This window comes from Misgurnus anguillicaudatus, chromosome 15, assembly GCF_027580225.2.
Source record: "Misgurnus anguillicaudatus chromosome 15, ASM2758022v2, whole genome shotgun sequence".
Lineage (NCBI taxonomy): Eukaryota > Metazoa > Chordata > Actinopteri > Cypriniformes > Cobitidae > Misgurnus > Misgurnus anguillicaudatus.
Genome location: NC_073351.2, coordinates 37,067,624 through 37,086,809, shown reverse-complemented (window position 1 = coordinate 37,086,809; position 19,186 = coordinate 37,067,624). Strand labels below are relative to the sequence as shown.

Here is a 19,186-nt window from a genome sequence, read left to right as displayed (position 1 = left end):
ATATGTGCATTACAGAGGAAAAGAGTTGAGGTTTTTAATTATATACAAGGGCGTCATTTTGATATCGTTGGGGACGTAAATACATGTCAAAAACAACAAATATAGAATAGGCCTATTTTATTTGTATTTTATTTTTGACCTTTTTCTGTGATGCCAGTGAAAGTTAAATACTGAGCCATCAGATTTTCAACAGAAAAAATATAACACAATATACTTATTTATTTTAATATTTGTACTTTCTTTATTTCTTAAACTAAATACAGACAGAGTTTAGTGTTTGCAACTCTTCAGGTTAATATGGAATGGCCATGGAAAACACCGTCCCTAAATCATTATATGAAACAACCTGTAGTGTGAACCTGTAGTTCCCTCCATGTGAAAGGAGGATTTTGTGCATAAAACTGTCTGTTACTATAAGAATATTTTCTTCCTCATTCACTTACCTGTAGCCTGTCTGTCTTATCATTCACATCATAGCGTCTTCTTCAGGCTGAGCTTTCTTATAAACGAACACACCAGCATCACATGTTTAACGAGTAAAGACAAAACCAATCATAAAGAAAAGTAGGTTAGAGAGGCGGGAGTTAAGAAAGGCAAAGCCAATCATATTAGTGATGCGGATGTGGGATTAATTGCAGTGAACAAGATCCGTTAACCGTTTGTGTACCGGACTGTCCATCTACCGGACTTTGGGCCGATACATCTCATACTATTTTTGTCTGACCAACCCATAACACTCATACATCACACATCACAGACGCTATCTTTATAACTCTTTGGGGTCCCCAGAGTACATATTTGTTGTTCTAGTTCAAAGTACCATATAGATAATTTATTGTAGGATGTTAAAATTGCCTCTGTAGGTTTGAGCAAAAATGTGCTGGTTTTGTGTGTGTCCTTTAAAATGCAAATGAGCTGATCTCTGCACTAAATGTCAGTGCTGTGGTTGGATAGTGCAGATTAAGGGGCGGTAATAAGATTTCTTTCTGACATCACAAAGGGAGTCAAATTTCAATGATCTATTTTTTCAAGTGCTTGTAGAGAATGGTTTACCAAAACTAAGTTACTGGGTTGATCTTTGTCCCATTTTCTAGGTTGATAGAAGCACTGGGGACCTACTTATAGCATTTAAACATGGACAAACTATATGTCCCCTTTAATTCATTGATTGTGCTGCAAGGTGGGGTCATGGTGCAATGCATTTTTCAAAAAAGTTAAGATTTTACAGGTAAAATTGGCCAAAAAAAAGGTTTAAGACACACTGGAAAATTCATTATTAATTTTCCAAGAGAAAGACGCCATGCTATAGAAATAGGAAAATGTGTGATCACGATCATTAGACAAGAAATCCTGATTTAGGACAGCTGGGTCACAAAAATAGGATGAAAGGAAAAATATGTACACAAATGAATGGCAGTTAATTAGTAAAATGTGTTCAGAGAAAAAGTGATTAAAGTATGAACGTACCCATTCTGCACATGTTGTAATCACACTCAAGGCTCTTCTACATTTGAACATTGATCAGATCTCAGTAGTGCTCAGAATGGTTCGTTTATACATTGTGCACACTGACCAAGACAATTAGCAGATTTTTTAAAAACCTTTTATAGTGCTTGTCTTGCATTATATTATTCTAATGTCATGTGTCAGCTTTTATACTTAATTATTATATGGCTTTGAGTTGGTATAAATAGTCAAAGTCGCACAAAGATGGCTGCCATTTTTAATCCTATGTAGTGGGCCGATCTGGGCCAAAATGCCAGATATGTCCCAGTCCAAACCTGACCACAAATATTTTTACAGAACATGATTGTAAAAGAATTTTAATCTCATTTAGTGATTCCTGAATATATTCATGTTAAACAAAATAAGCAATAATTAAAAAAACACAAGAAATAGACACACATCAGTTGTTATAAATAAAGATCAATTGTTTGATTGAAAGTATTGCTAAGGACAATTCAGTGTGCCATGAAAATTGGTAGGGACAGCATGTCCCTAGCGTCCCTACCCAAATCAACACCCTTGATTATATAATATGAAGTATTTCAAACATTACAATATAAAATCATGTAAAAAAGAGAAAGAAACTGCGGGTTGATCTGGTGATTTAAGGCCCCATAAAAATGAATTTCTTCTCAGTCAGTTTAAAGGTTTAGTTAAATGCGTGGACATTGTCCCAGTGTATTTTACAGTAATGCCGTTCATAAACATTAACAGATTCCCTTCTGTTGTGTGTTCGTAGAGGCTCCGCTGGCATGATCTACATCCCCACCTAAACAGACAAACAGAGACGGACATTACTCACAAAACATCTCTTACAGTCCATCACTGATACATGTCATGTGTGTGTGTTAAGGATAGAAGATGTGCAGGTGAAATATCAGACTGATCTAATAAACGTGCTGAAAATACAGAGAAGCAACACACACAGACACACACAAACACAGACACATGCAAACACGCACAGACACACACATGCACAGACAGGCACGCACACTCAGACACAGACAGACACACACAGGCACAAGCAAACATGCAGAGGCACACACACGCAAACGCATACACACGCACAGACACACACAGATGCACACTCAGACATAGACAGACACACGCAAACACACACAGACAGACACAAACAAACACGCACAGACAGACACGCACACTCAGACATAGATAGACACAGACAGGCACGCACGCACACGCACATGCACACGCACACGCGCACGCGCACACGCACGCACGCACGCACGCACGCACACACGCACGCAGACACGCAGACACACACGCACGCACGCACGCACGCACACACACACACACACACACACACACGCACGCACGCAGACACACACGCAGACACAGACAGTCAGGCACACACACTCAGACACACTCACAGACACACACTCAGATGCACACTTAGACATAGGCCCTGTTCCAAAAATGCACACTCCTGCACGTGGGTGCACCGGAGTCGTATTTTGTGACAGACTCGAGCGTCACACCGGAAATAGGAAGAGAAGTCACCCGTCAATGTGAACTCCTCCCTTCCGTCGTCTGATTGCTCTTTCGCAAGGACTTCTGGGTTGGTAAAGTGTGCAAAGCCTGCTGAACTGTGGGAGACTAATGCACACTTCAAAGCGTAAAAATGACACATGGGACACCCTACGGACTCGTAGACTAAGCGAGCACGTGCAATTTAAGGCCACAAGATTGAAAGTCCACATGAAGTGCGCCATTTGGGACAGAGCTATAGACAGACACACGCAAACACACACACAAGACTGCATACTCTCTTACCACCTTGTGGTGGTCATGTATACTGCAGGACAGGAGGCACAACAGCGAGGGGTTTAACTGCAACATGGAGATCTCCAAATGGGAGCAGGAGACTCTCTGATTAACCCTTCGCCCACTTTCTCACTCCATGTCCCCATTTAGAGAGCTCCAGTATGCAGTTATATATCTACTGAGAAAAGACAGACACAACACCCAGCAGACAGGGGGCAGCACCGAGCAGACATGATGAAGATGGATGGACTAAAACAAGAGCTCAAACCTGAGAGTAAGGGCCTCCTGGACTCATCCAGAACCTAACGGAGAACCAAGTTACATCCCAATTCTTATAATTCATCATAAACAAAGACGTATATTTTTGTACCTTAGTCTGATAACATCTCTCACACACAGACACTTGCAATTGCGAATGCTGAAACATTGTAAACGATCACCTTTTAAATGTCTGTCTGTCATTAAAGGATAACTCCACTTTCAAAAAAAAAAATCCCAATAATTCACTCACCCCCATGTCATCCAAGATGTTTATGTCTTTTCTCCGTTCAATCCACAAGAAATTAAGCTTTTTTTATGAAAACATTCCAGGATTTTTCTCCATATAGTGGAATTTAGTGGACCTCAACAGCTTACAGTTTCAAAGACGATCCCAACCGAGGCATAAGGGTCTTAAATCTAGCCAAACCATCCTCTTTTTTGCAAAAAAACCAAAACTTTTAAACCACAACTTCTCATCTTGCACCAGCCATGTGTCGCGCCAGCGTGACCCTACGCACCACGCAATCACATCAAAAGGTCACACGTGACGTTACATCTGTGAAATGCACACTTGTGGATCATTTTAAACAATAAACTGACACAAAGACATTAATTAGTATCATTTCACAAACAACAACAACAACAACAACTGAACGCTCCTCTTTCTCCACACTGGAGCGGTAGTTTCACATACGTCATATTTATTTATTTTGGGGTGAAAATGAGGATGGGTTTGCTAGATAAGACCCCCATGCCTCGGCCGGAATCCTTTAGGGACCTTTAAACTGTCTTGAAAACACTGTAAACACTGTAAAGTGTTGAGGTCCACTAAAGTCCACTATATGGAGAATTTCTTCCTGACTGAACCAAGAAAGACATAAACATCTTGGATGACATTATCTGTAAATTATCTGGATTGTTTTGAAAGTGGAGTAAACCAGCAATATTAGAACTAATTTTCTCAGAAACCATTTTGATGGCAAAACATTACACAGTTATTTACTGTTCCAGCTGTCTGTTATCTTCTGAACAAACAGAGGCAGGCTGGGTTGTTTCAAATCCATTATTTACATAAGCGTAAGAAATGAAACGGTATAAACCAAAAACTCACTTGGTAGGGGGTGCCAGACCAGAACTGCCTCAACTCTTTCCTGGCGCAAGCGAGGATGAAGCTGGTGAGAAGAGTACAGGGAACCAAATACAGCAACGCTGGCTGACCCATCCGAGATGCCAACATCACAGCAAAGGTCAATACGAGACCCACACAGTACGCTACACACAAACAAAACAAACATGATGCAGTGACACACAGTACAGATCCAGGTACTACATCTATCTACAGTATGATGAGATGTGTATACTCGTACCGATAGCGCAGGAGATGAAGTAGATTTTGTTGGAGTTGTTCATCCACACATCAAACCTGTGGCAGTATGCAACCAGCAGTCCTGCGGCACAAGACAACACTTTACATACACAAACTATTAAAGGAGACATATCATGACAATCAGACTTTTATCCATGTTTAAGTGCTATAATTGGGTCTCCAGTGCTTCTATCAACCTAGAAAATGTGAAAAAGATCAACCCAGTAACTTAGTTTTGGTAAACCATTCTCTAGAAGCGTGTGAAAAATAGCTAATTTGGCTCCCCTTGTGATGTCAGAAGGGGATATTATTACAATAATACCGCCCCTTAATCTGCACTATCCAACCACAGCACTGACATTTAGTACAGAGATCAGCTCATTTGCATTTTAAATGACACACCCATAAATTACATATTTCTGCTCACACCTACAAAGTGTCAATTTAAACATGTTATAATAAATGATCTGTGGGGTATTTTGAACTAAAACTTCACATATGTACTCTGGGGACACCAAAGATTTATTTTACTTCTTAAAAAAGTCTTGTGAAATGTCCTCTTTAAATTCTGGCTTTACACCGACTGATAAAATAATAATAGCTGAGCATTTTATGTAAATATTTTGATTCGAGTCGGGTCACCAGGTGTACTTTAGGTCTGGGAATGTGCGGAGAGCCGGCTTACCTGGTACAATGATGTCACCATAGCCCAATATGGAAAACTGAGGCATACAGAGATTCTGAGCCAAAGCAAAGAACTGTGGGATACGCATTACCACCGGCAGCTGGAAAACACACACACACACGGGTTAAAAGTCACTCACACATGTAAATGTCTGATCTTCACTTCATAAATCTAGTCACATTAATGCCCTGCTTAAAAAAATGGCCAACATAAACAGTTTAAATGATGTCACTGGAGAACATGAAGCAGACTTTGATCAGATTAGCATACTGTCACACTTCCCATTTCAAAGCAGCTTTACTTTATATGGTAGTGAGGAAAATATCAGCAATATTTGTTAAGCACATATTGTGCTACTTACTTTCTCATAGGATGACGAGTACGGGTCAGCAGGAACCTCAACCCCTCTACCGTCACCCTAGAAGCAGAACCAAAAGATATGATCAATCACTTATTATAGCACATCCAAAAACACAGAGATCACATGATATAAAGATGCTCACCTTTCCTCCTCTTGCTCCTGGACCCAGAGCCACCTGCACCATAATGCTCTCTCCATTCTGAAAAAAAAAACAGAAATTACACATTTTAACATAATCCAGACGCTCAGGAGTGAATGAATGTGTTGGGTGAGATACTCACAGGTGTCAGGAAAGGTGTAATGAAGACAAAAAAGACATCGTAGAGGAGCAGCAAACTTAGCAGAATCACACAGATCTACAGAAAACACAAACACGTGTACATCAAACCACAAACCGCTGCATTGCGTCACTGCATCCATGAATGAAAACATGCATCACCTTAAAGTTTGAGAGGGTGATCGTTTTCAGGAAGTTGAGACAGAAAGCCACACCCAACAGATCCTGAAGAATCCAGATCCACCTGCAGAAAGATAACAATGAGCAGCAGATATTATCTTAAGATGTCCTGTGTCTACACCATACAGATACGTCATGGGCGTTACATGAAAGTCGTCCGCCATATTGGAACGGTCCTAGGCGCTATGAATCCCAGTGTTGCCAAGTTGGTAGTTTCTGATTATTAAAACCTGTTGATAATGTTTTTCTTGTGGATTAAATGTGGAAGGATTTTGTTCACCGGCTGCAAATATTAAAATATTTTCTTTTCTTTATGAAAGTAAAGTTTTGGTATGTGGGAAAAGGTCATTAGAATAGATTTGATTTTACATTAATCTGGCAACCTTGCCAAGCCGAGAGCAACCGTACTACTGTATATTAAATGTTACATGTAGACCCAAATATTTGAACTGCTTACACAATACAGCAAGACAGGAAAGCGTTACCAACATCACATTAAAAAGTTACTGTATTTTAAAATTGTGTAATACCGAGTTAGTATAATATTCACAACTAATCTACCAAAGGCTAAACAGTGAAAAGGGTGGAGATACATATGCATTAGGACCGTTGTAAAATGGCGGATGCGTCTACATATATGGAGCGGTTGAATATCACATCTACTTATACACGTCTATGATACAAACCACCATGTTGAATGTTTTGTGCAATAAAATGTTTTGGGTGACACAAATCAAAACCATTTTCAAATATATTTATCTGTAGAGAGCAAATGAGATGTGTGGAAATGACTTATGGGCTTTATTAATAATAAAAAGGAACAAGAGTGTGCATGATATTCTCAACATTCTGGAATAAATTTGAAACTCAAAAGGTGGCATAAGATGATTGACTCCATTTCCTCATTTTTGAAATAATTTGCATAAAAGCATCGGCTAAATACTTAAAGATGTAAATGTGTGTGTGTGACGTGAATGAGACCTGTCATCATTGCGGTAAACTCCCCAGATCACAGCCAATGTAATACAGACAGCAGCGAGCAGCAGTGACCTTACAGACACAGTTTTCTCTCTGCAGGACAAACTGATACACAAAACACAATAAAGATTAAGTCACAGCTGGAGTTAAAGGTCTTAAACACACTTCCTGTGCTAAAAAAAAGTCTAATATATTTAAGATTATTTGGATCAACTCTATGGGGTGGTTTCTATGTCGAGTCCCAGACTGTAACGCAGCTTGATAGTGCCGTGGTTTCATCTCAATACGCACAACAGTAATGTTTATATTGTAAGGTGTGTCTGTAAACACTACTTACAGTAAATGTCCTAATTTAACTAAAGTCTAGTCCTTGTAATCCGAACCCTGTCCGAAAAACCAGCACCGGATAACTCTGAATAATGTGAGGCATCACATAGAGCTGGGCAATATATTGAATAGTAGATATTAATTATTGAAATACTTTTGCAGAAGATATACAGTCAAAATTAAATGCAAAATTAATAAAACTAAAATGAAAGAAAAAAATAAAATGGAGGTAGTCCTGTTGCTATTGTTATTGCAGTTTGTAAGTGGCTGTGAATTAAACAGAATAACACAAAACCCAAGCTCACTACATAAGACACTCACTATATCCAAAACTCAAACAATAGCTGCGTTTACATATTCAAACATCAAGAAAAAGAAAAACACAAATGTGAATTAGGTGCCTTTCCATTAAGTTGTTTGAGTGATGACGCTGGTATTAATCAACAGTAAATAAAACAAGGCACGCGTAGAAAATTGAGACAGGACTGCATTTAGTAACGATTGGGTAAGTTATACATTTACTAGCAGTGCAGCTTGTCATTGTCAAACTGAATGCTGTGCACAGAAGAAGGAATGCAGAGTTTTTGATGTAGGCACTAACAGCAAGGGCATTACAACGACGTCGAGCCTTATTTATGATAAAGAAAACAACAGCTGATACAGCTAGACCATCAGTCACGTGGGTTTAATGTTCGCTACGTCAGAATTAATACACCAAATGCGTTTCATCTTCCATTATTCGCATTCACTCTTTTTCAAATAAAACCACCTTAAGCGAGCATAAAAACTTTTTGCAAATTAAGGGATTTTCAACACTTGTTTCTTATGTGAAACTTCAAAATGCACATAAAATCAGTGTGATGGAAACCCATCTAATATGACACTCAAGTGTGTATGCGTCTCATTTTTGAGAATCTTGTGATTTTGTGTAATTTCCTATTATGAGACATCAAGCCTGAGAACGCTGTCTGATACCACAACACATCTTTGTCCTGAAGGGAGTTCACTTTTACATTCGTCTTCAGAGGGCGAGTTCTTTATAAAAAAGTGTGCATCTACATACAGCAGCACTAATGCTTTATACCACCATAAATTTACCAACAGAAGTCAATGGATGGCCATGAGAACTGTAAATGTTTACCTGAGCGTTCCACATCCAACAGCCGTCATCAGTGAATCCAGACAGTTAAAGAGAGCCGTCGCCGACGCCAGGCAGAAGATGACGATTATCACATAAACTAACGGGATAAAAATAACCCATCACAGTCACTTTACTCAGTTACTGAACATCTTAGTTAATACATCAGTGGTGCTCAAAGACTCACCGAGCCAAACGTAGAAGAAATACATCAGAACCAACATCACGCACATCATAGCCACAAACAACAGAACCTTCAGAGGTGAGTAGAGAGCGAGCTCGTTGCCGTCTGTCTGCCCGTCACAGCCGTCTGCAGGGGAGCCTGCCGTCTGCTTACACCTGCGCACACACACACACGCGCGCAGATTAAAGTGTATTGTGCAGAATAACACGGATGAAATCTGGTCATGGTTTAATCACCCTCAGATCATTCAGAACCCAAATGAACATCCTGTGTGTTCCTCAAGGACTTCAAAATGACATGAGGTTGAGTAAATGACACAACCTTTGACCTGTGATGTCACACTGACTTTTCTGCCGCTCCGCTCCAGAACCCCCCGACGGCCACCGTAAAGACGGCGATCATTAAGAGAAGGACGATGCTGACGTCAAACCGCGGTGCAGGTGGAGCGTATAATCTCACGTCCATTCCATCAGGAAACACCTGAGAGCAAAGATTCACCATCAACACATTTGTTCAATTACAGCGTGACCTCTTTTCATTTCTCGGTTTTTCACCTTATGACACAAACAGGAAGCTTTTGTAATTCCAATGCAACAATAGGAAGAGTATAAGGATGTCTATGAGGTGCGTGTAATTGGCGCTGTAGCCCATCATTCAACTGCCACCGAGAATTACGGGTAATGGTCGTAATTACAACTCTGTGACCTCATAGGAAATGATTCGTCTTTTCCAGCATGCTTTATAGCTAAAAGCTAACGGAGTAGTAATCTCCATCATGCGATTTATCCACACATCCTGTAAAGATACGTCACTTAATTTTCCAAAGCGTCTGAAGTTTGCTAATTATCTGTCATTTCTCTTTCATGTGCATTGTAGTTTATGATAAGATCGTGAGGAGCGCGTGTCGTGATGCTCAGTTCTGTCATGATGTTGAATGATCTCAGCTATAGCGCTGATAGTGATGAGCTCCCTGATCTCTGCTTCAGTACAGTTTGCTGACATTTCTCGTCGTGAATGTTGATCTGCGTTTAAATCCCTGTGTCAAAGAGCTGAACCATAACTGCATGTTGCGATGACACACACATCCTCACTATTGCACGCACCTTACGGCATCGTTTCTGCCTCTTGTTTACACGGAATCCTTTCTGTGAATGTTACGGCAATGTTACTACTTTATGTCCTCTTTACGGGAGCGATCCCAGGACATTTACGGGACGGTGAATTTACAGAAAGTTTTTGAGACCAAAGTGTGGTGTGAATGAGGTTTATGTGTCTGTGCACGTGTGTTAACATCACATTAATGGCCGTCACATTTACCTGCATGGCATCCAGCAGATCTCGATACCTCACCAGTGCTAGAGGAATCTTCACTTTACTGTACTCTGTGTCATTTGCTGCGGGCGTCACCTAGTAAAAACATTCACCAGCTTACGATAAGGAGTCACACACAGATGTTTGTGGTAAACAGATCAGAGTAAACTCTTACCAAACTGCTATTACTGGCGATCAGAAGCGCAGATGCACCAAAATTCTGAGCGACCTGCGCTTTCTGACTGAATTCACAGAGACCTCGCATGACCCCTACAGCTCCACCCTTCAGAGAACCTGGATCCAGGTGAGCACCATCACACAGGAAACTGGACGTCAGGTTCATGAACCGCAATGACTGCTGTATACACACACACACACGCACACGCACACACACACACGCACACGCACACACACACACGCACAAGGTTTGCCAGGGCAGTGATTGGCTCAAAAAGACAGCTTGAGTCTGTTTATTGAATTATGGTTATGTTTGATTCTCTGTTAGTTTGGTGTAATGTTATGAATACTCACAGCTTGACTGAGTGTTTTTGAGATGTTACTCCAGGAAGAGTTAAACACCAGACAATATTCTCTTACTGTAGATCCATTAGACACGTGTAAAATCCCCTCCTGACCACAGACCTTTATCACAAATAAAAACACACAAACGTCATCGTCATTAAAGAAGATTCGTGTCGATTCAGAGTTACATAGAAACACTTTCACTTTTTAAGTTACCTGAGAGTAACACAACATCAGCGGCAGAACTATCAACAGAAATCCTGCCATTACTGTCACACCCGCCTCAAAACGATGACAGGAGGCGACAAAAGTCTTCCGTTTCCTTACTGGAAATAAAATAAAACGCGATGTTACTGTGCGCGTTTTGCTTTTCTCATGTTTACAGTGACGCTTACAGATTTCACTTCCGCTTTCTGGTGTATGGTCACGTGGCACAGACTCGTCACGCGCTTCTTACCATTGAGCATGCGCAGTGCGTTTCAACTCCTATCTCATCTCAACAAATTGATGTTTGGTTGAAAAAGACCAACATACTGTTGTGGTACTTAAACTTCTTATTCTTCTGTCTTCTTCTGAGACTAAGTGTTTTTACTCTAAGTCCTCTTAGAGCTTTTAAGCTAAAGCCACCAAACTGTTTGCACAGACGACCTTTGGTCTGCTCTGAGGAAGTGAGCTTGGTCATTTCTAAGGGATCGGACTTTCTCCTAAACCGTCCCATAGACTTACATTCATATAGGGGCGGTTTCCCGGACAGGGATTAGACTAGTCCTAGACTAAAATAAATGTAAGAGCTGTCCAAACTGAAAACAACTTGGACTCACATATCTTAAAATACATCAGTGCCCTTTGTTTTACCTCAAAATGCACACAGGTAATGTTTTTAGTAAGGCATATTTGTTAAAACTAGTTAGATTTCCTAATTAACTATAAGGCCTAGTCCTGGATTAAGCTAATCCCTGTCCGGGTAACCGCCCCTTAATGTTTATGCTGAATGTTTATTTTCAAATTACATGCGAACGGCCCCTACGCTAATAGAATTCTGTTTTTCTCTCCCTGTCTTGTCCTTGACCCCGAGGACATGAGACAAACAGACCCAGTTCCTGTTGCTGTGAAGGTCATCACACCACTGATCTACTGATGCCCAGCGGATGCACATCCAACGGCCACCGGCTGAACCAGTTTAATCCACTTACCCGCTTCCTATCCCTACTGTGTTTATATATATAAATATATATTAATTTCTCCCAAGGGTTTTTTGTCCTTCTAGGAGTTTTTCCAACTGGTTTCTCCTAGGGGTTTTTTTCGTCCCCGGGAGAGTCAATCAACTTTGGCTTAACGCACTTTACTGTATATGTTACATTATTAATACGCTCGCTTGTACGGTTAGCCGCAATATTCTACTTCTTATATTATTTATTGATTTTCTGTGTTCTTCCCTACATCTTGTCATGTAAAGCTGCTTTGCAACACTTAACAATTGTGAAAAGCACTATATAAATAAAATGATTGTCAACTCATCACAATCTCTATCTGTCTCACAAAACTCACACAATAGCTGACACAAACACAAAATTCAGAGGCGGACACTACTTTCTACATAAAAGTAAATTCATATTTTATTAGTGTTTTTCTTTTGAAAACATACATTCCAAAGCATATTATCATAATTTTTACTCCACTACATTTCAAGTTTTTGGTTTATGTTTAATATTTAAGTACATTAAACATCTAGGATTTTTTTTACTTAAGTACCGGTAAAACTTACTTTTGTACTTTTAGAAGTACACAATTTTTTACACAACTTTAATATGCAATATAAAACGAATACACAGTATGATTCAATGTAGTGAACATTTTTTAGTAAATTAAAGTAATTTTTTTCCCAAGACAAAAACTCTGATAAAGCACAGATGCTTGGAAAATTTACTCAAAGTACTCAAGTAGTGTCTACCTCTGACAAAATTACACAAATATAAACATACAAAACACACAGTCAGGCACAGACACACGCATAAACACAGAGACACACATAAACATACACACCAAAAACATACAAACACACAAACTATATACTCTACAAACAGCATAATATTAATGTATACTTTTGACATCCCTCCCTAACCCTCACACAAATCATGAATAGTTTTTCCAGATTGTTCAGGTTAGTTGGATGACGCTTGTGGACTGCAATTTTTAAATAGTGAAGACTTTGACTGGCCCACCGTATGACATTTATCTTTTTATTCCTGAGCCACTCCGGTCTTGCTTTAGTCTTATTGTCATGCTGAAAGAAACATTTCAAACGTCAGATTTATAGCAGACTCTTGTAGACTTCTCTTGTAGTATTTCTCTAGATTTTGCTCCATTCATTCTTTCTTTAATCAATTCTAAAAAAATGACAGGATGAGAAGAATCCCCACAGCATGATGCTAAAAAACAATGCCACCTCACAATCATTCACTTTGGATGAGTGCCCTTTGTTTTGCCTCAAAATGCACACAAGTTATGTTTTTAGTAAGGCATGTTTGTTAAAACTAGTTATATTTCCTTTTAAAACTAAGGCCTAGTCCTGGCTTAAGCTAATCCCTGTCCGGGAAACCACCCCTTTGAGTTTCAGAGTTTAAACAAAGAATTGCAATCACAGTGACAAGAGGTCAGGGGCCTGAATACTTTTGCAAACAACTAACTACACTTAAAGTAATGCTGGACGTATGAACCTGAAGAGAAACATTTCTAATTCAGATTTGTAGCCTTACAAAGAAAAGCCAAGTGAGTGAGATACATGTAATGAGAAAAACACACTAGAAATATCCTAAACAAATAAAAATGATTCTGTATGTGTGTAACCAGAAAACAAGGAGACATAAACACTTTGAAATAAACAAGGTTGTGAGGTTGTTATTTTATTCAGGCATCAGAATGAAAATGAACATGATTTGTACAAAAATACTTCCTGTCAATGCATCACATTACACGAGCATCACACAAATATTACAGTGAACTGCACATTTCAAGTTTACAGCGAAAATAGCACATTTAAAAGATAAAAAAAGAATATTCCATGACCCAGGGAATATTTGAAAAATTCAAAACATAACAAAAAGCCATTTTGACAGATCTAAGAACAGCTCTAAAGCATTTGGGGAATCTGAATTTGTGTGAGATGTTGTGTGGCCCAGCCACCATTAAACCATGAAATAAATACAGATTCATGGAAAATATATCATCAGAATTGATCCCTTACACAAACAATCATGTATAAGACAATTAGCCAATCTGATGAATAATCTCTACCGTTAAAGATCTTATTGTACAGACGAATGAACACAGCAGTAAAAGAATAGCAGTGCTTTCATTACAAAAAATATCTACAATCGTCCAGACGCCAATGCAGTGACCTCTGACCTCCAGTGTCTGTGATGTGCTTCAGATGCTCCTAAACGGGTTACTGGACAGAAAACAACACCAATATCAGAAGATGCTTTCATCTACAACACTTACTACAAGTTGAATCTCTTCATAATAATATGACATAAACGCAAATCTATAAAGCAAAGGAATATTTCATTCATGGCAAATCTATTAAAAGAGTGAATGATCCTTATAAGACCGGCATCCCGTTCAATCAAATTAAACAAAACATTTAATAAAAATGAAAAAGCCCCACCCCTCCCATATGAAAATAAACTACACTTCCATAGTGTACCCAAAGTGCTCCATTTTCGTGCACTTAATTTGTACTTAATATACAAAAAGTGAAGATTATTTAAGTGTACTTATTTGTGCTACTTTGAGACACCTTGAATATGAACTAAAATGCACTTTTAAAGGGATAGTTCACCCAAAATTAGCCTGGGAAAACACAGACAACTTCCGGCAAATTTAGATTTGCTCTGCAAGTAGTCTGGCAAAGAGGCCATTTAAGCCAATTTCTAATGCCGAGAAATCGCGGCACCAATCAGAAACGTTGGGGCTCGAAGCCTTCATATCTAAAAAAAAGATGTTATCGCTGTCTTACCGACTGGATCTGACTGTGATTAGTTTTAGATCTACCCAATTGGACACAGAGGCATTTGAGAGACGTCCGTTGGTGACGCCTCTTTGGAAATGATTTGTCTATGAAGCTTTGCCAGATCATAACTCAGTTAGTACTGAGAATGGTCTGGTTTTAACCACTCTACCCAAAAATGCAAATTCTGTCATCATTTACTCACTCTCATGTTGTTACAAACCATTTACATTTACAAATCAGTTACTTTCATAGTATTCATTTTTCCTACTATGGAGGTGAATGGGGTCCATGAACGGTTTGGTTACAAACATTTAAACAGGTTTGTAACAACATGAGGGTGAGTAAATGATTATTCCTTTAAAGGACAGTTTAGGTATTTTACACTTAAAGCCCTGTTTTCAGATTGTTTATGATGAAATAGAACGGTTTGGACTGAAATTTCGACATATGATGCTGGCACGAGAATTTTTGGGTGTTTCTTGTATCACCTCCCACCTCTATAATGGGTTTATAGGTGCACAGGAACAATCCTTCCTAAAATGCATTAAACTTTCATTTGCAAAGACGTGAAACTCAACGAGTGGTCAGGGGTGTTCACTGATATGCTCACACAAAAATCGCTGCAAAAGATCATTCCAACAGTAGTTACACTCCTTTAAGATCATGTAATTAATAGTGGGAAATAATCAGTTTTTAAATAATCTATCATCATTCGTTCTACAACATCTGCTTTAGTTTGTGTTTATTAACCCTTTAGTTTCACTTCATCACGCAGCTATTCCCGTTAGAGGTATCCACATTTAATTCATTAATAATCTAGTATGTGTTCATTTTCTGTCATAGTTTCTTCAAAATTAGTGTTAATACAAATATTTTCATTTTCATCATGATGCGTATGCCCCTTTGATTGCCACGCCCCCCGGTCCCGCCCACGCGCCCAACCCTACCACCTTAACAAACATATTTTCTGCGGGAAACCCTGTACTTGTAAGTGGTTCTTAAACAAAGTTTTAGCACATTTTAGTTCATATTCATTATGTCTCAAAGTAGAACAGAGAAGTACACTTAGATGTTCTTAAGATTATCTAAAGACATAATATATAAAAAATTCTTCTTTAGTAAGTACAAAATTAGTGCAGAAAATTAGAGCACTTTAAATACACTATGGAAGTGTACTTCATTTTGAACTGGGCTCAGATATTTGGCTTTAAGTCAACATTTACCAGTAGCTCTACACAGCCTAAGTGACGACCGAGCACTTTAAATCATTCACCAAAACACAGCAGGTACAGGAAGAGAGAAAGTAACCGTGACTTCACCTGACGTCAGCCCTGTACGCTCTCCGCTGTGCCGTTCCCATAACCTCCTTTAGATTTCATTTGATTTTGCACTGAGTCCACCTGCCCGAGACAAAGTACCACATCATTCATTTCCCTTTAACAGACCAAAATAATAAAAGCAGCATATGTATTAGGTTTTGAAGTGTTTTGGCAGATGTGAGTGTGTTGTCCATCAACAGATTTGTTAGTCAAATCTGTTTCCTTGATAAAACATCTAGAATGTAAAGTGAGCTGACATTGTCATGGAAATGCTGTGTGATTTGTGTAGTCATGCATGACAGATTAAGGAGTCTCAGGAAGTTTCATCTATTGATTTTAATTGGAACTGATTTTAACAAATCACTCTATATTTTAAAATTTTGTAAAAAACACTTGTAAAATTTAAAACACACGCAAATGTAAAAGGCCTGAATGCATTACTGTTGTGACTTTTGGGAATGTCTTTCATTGAGATGATGATGTTAAGATGAACTAAAGTATAACAACACTCACCGCCGACAGCCCCGAACCCATTTCCCCTGAACCCACATGTGTCATGTGAACAAAGTTTGTGGGTTCTCCGATCATGGAGCGATCTATTCTCCGCCTCCGCTTCTGCAAAACACACAAAAAAAAGGGTGGACGGTTTGTAAGCATTTCACGGTTGAACAACAATGTGATTTTATGCAAACACTAATGTTAAGCCTCCCTTCATCATCATCATCCTCATATCAGAAGACATCTGCGTGTCTAGTTTGCTTGTGACTCACAGGCTGCGGCTGCTCGGCGATGCAGCAGCTGAAACACACCCAGAACTCGGTCATGTTCCTGCTGCGTTGACTTCCTTCTCTGACTTTCTTTTCTCTCTTCCTGTGTGTCTTACACTCGTCTCGTCTTCCTGCTCACCAGCCGCAGGCGTCTGCCGGAAATCGATTTCAGCAACTGACAGCACGCAGTGATGCGTCCGCTGCTGCTGCTGATGGACGACACTGATGATCCCCCTGAACGATCGTCACACAGTAACACAATAACATCACTTTCACACAGTGATAATACAACAACAACGACGATGCAATGTTGTGTGCAATTTCCTCTGGGATACAAACACACATTTACATCATAACTTTAAGGGTGTTTTTGTTCTTCTTACACAAACACACACACAAAAAGTACACAAATACACACACACACACACACACACACACACACACAAATCTGCTTCAATAAATAAATACAGAGGAGGTATACAGAAAACAGAAACAAAGGGTTCAGAGGAAAAATATCACCTCAAAATGTTAGGAGAAAAAAGTCTGTGTTTTCATCCCTCTTAACAGTTCTGGATATTATTTACTAGGCCTAGTTATACATACTAGTACATTAAATGTGTATAATAAATCAACGGATTCAGCATTATTTCCAGGAAGCAAATGTTGGCCCTTATGTAGACTTCTGAAAAAGAAGATGAACTGCAGTACTGATAATCTACTGACATCTCTTAAAACAATCATCCAGATCATTTACACTGAAAAGAAACCATATTCATCTTCTTAACATATATTTACAGACAGGGTATCCCACTTTAGACCGATTAGACTTATTAAATTGATTTTTTTTTACGTGTTAAAGCTATGTTTTATAAGTATATGTTAAACTTACATTCATCTAACGAATATATAGACGCGCAGCTGAAGGAAATCTCGCGCACTAGCATGCTAACATAAGAAGAAAATCTTCCACATCCCCGCTAAGAGAATAAATCAACAGCTGAAGTAAATAACATCATCTAATAACGCGTACCTGGTTATCAAGAAAACTCATTTTTACAAGAATTTTCTGAATAAAAGGGAAGATGTGATGCCTTACCTCGAGCACTTCCTGAAAGTGTCTGTCAGAGAGCAGATGGAAGCTCCGCCCACTTCCGCCGGACCTCGCGAAATGACCTCTGGGAAAAGACGTTTTTTAATTGATGACTACTATGGGCACGCTCCCAGGGGCGATCATAACAATCTATATAGGAGATTATATATGTAAATACGTTATCTTTAGCGTAAAGATAGAAACAACTAAATCATATCGGTGTAACAAGAACAGGCAAATATTGGATGTTTTAAATATTTATTCCAGCAGGGGACGATCGACACTGATATAATGCATCACCACACTCATGATTCCCATCTTAATATTTTAAAACTCAGCGTCACCTCTAAATATACCAGTAATTAGAAAAAAAACGTCACATTTGAATCAGTGTTAATTAAAATTCACATCTGTAACGTTAGTTTCATTTGGATTTAAACAAACTGGGCAATTCATTAACATAATGTGACTTTTAAAATTCGCTAAATATTTTGTTAGCTTCTTCTCGTGTCCTCAGATGTGCAGTAAATGACTGTGTGGAATGTGGACCTAAATTAAATGAATCCATGTAAGGACTAAATAAGTGAACAGAACCAGAACCTCAGACTGTGATTCTGCTTTAAGTGTGTCAGTGAATGGAATTCAGACGAAAATAACGTCACATATATAAAGGACATTTACGCATTTGGCAGACGCTTTTTATCCAAAGCTAATGACAGATTTAAATCCATTATGAAGGAGAGACGTCGAGGTGTTTGTATGAAAACTGTCGTTTTAGGAACTGAATCCATAAACAACGGAACCGAGAAACACAAACTAAAACTGCTTTAGTTTTTCTTTCTTTTTTTACATTGCTGTGTGAGTTGTTTGTTTCCGTTGTAATCGCCTAACAGATTTTCTTTCTCGAACAATATAATACACATATTGTAGGTGATTTATATTCATACACTGATTGATTTATTTGTTTATTTATTAACAGTAGAAAATGGTATTGAATATATACAAAACTTTTCTTAAGTTTATGCATTTGACAGCGCATGTAAGATCATAATTTTCAGTGTGTGTTCCCGAGGAATCGAACCCATGACTTTTCCCTTGATGACGCAACACACTTACAGAG

General features: G+C 38.9%; 2 protein-coding genes across 6 annotated transcripts; both read right to left on the bottom strand.

The window, feature by feature from the left end:
* Positions 1-1,807: 1,807 nt before the first annotated feature.
* On the bottom strand, positions 1,808-11,309 carry LOC129419230 (signal peptide peptidase-like 2A). 3 transcript variants are annotated; one of them, XM_055174312.2, is made up of 17 exons: positions 11,095-11,309; positions 10,888-10,998; positions 10,532-10,714; positions 10,363-10,452; positions 9,392-9,525; positions 9,049-9,200; positions 8,865-8,961; positions 7,400-7,501; positions 6,401-6,482; positions 6,243-6,317; positions 6,104-6,160; positions 5,962-6,018; positions 5,601-5,700; positions 4,917-4,997; positions 4,661-4,821; positions 3,557-3,590; positions 1,808-2,275 (listed from the first exon to the last, which is right to left on the bottom strand). In XM_055174312.2, exons 1-17 carry the CDS (start codon positions 11,143-11,145, stop codon positions 2,214-2,216), a joined length of 1,629 nt encoding a protein of 542 aa, XP_055030287.2. In that variant the 5' UTR covers positions 11,146-11,309; the 3' UTR covers positions 1,808-2,213. The 3 variants fall into 3 exon arrangements, with proteins under 3 accessions (XP_055030287.2, XP_055030288.2, XP_055030289.2); XM_055174313.2 differs by having other exon boundaries at positions 10,532-10,711; XM_055174314.2 differs by lacking the exon at positions 3,557-3,590.
* Positions 11,310-13,761: 2,452 nt separating this feature from the next.
* LOC129419247 (CDC42 small effector protein 2) lies at positions 13,762-18,221 on the bottom strand. 3 transcript variants are annotated; one of them, XM_055174336.2, is made up of 5 exons: positions 18,073-18,221; positions 16,980-17,210; positions 16,723-16,824; positions 16,210-16,290; positions 13,762-14,326 (listed from the first exon to the last, which is right to left on the bottom strand). In XM_055174336.2, exons 2-4 carry the CDS (start codon positions 17,031-17,033, stop codon positions 16,216-16,218), a joined length of 231 nt encoding a protein of 76 aa, XP_055030311.1. In that variant the 5' UTR covers positions 17,034-17,210; positions 18,073-18,221; the 3' UTR covers positions 13,762-14,326; positions 16,210-16,215. The 3 variants fall into 3 exon arrangements, with proteins under 3 accessions (XP_055030311.1, XP_073710026.1, XP_073710025.1); XM_073853925.1 differs by lacking the exon at positions 18,073-18,221 and adding an exon at positions 18,007-18,046; XM_073853924.1 differs by lacking the exon at positions 18,073-18,221 and adding an exon at positions 17,866-17,984.
* Between the last annotated feature and the right edge of the window lie 965 nt (positions 18,222-19,186).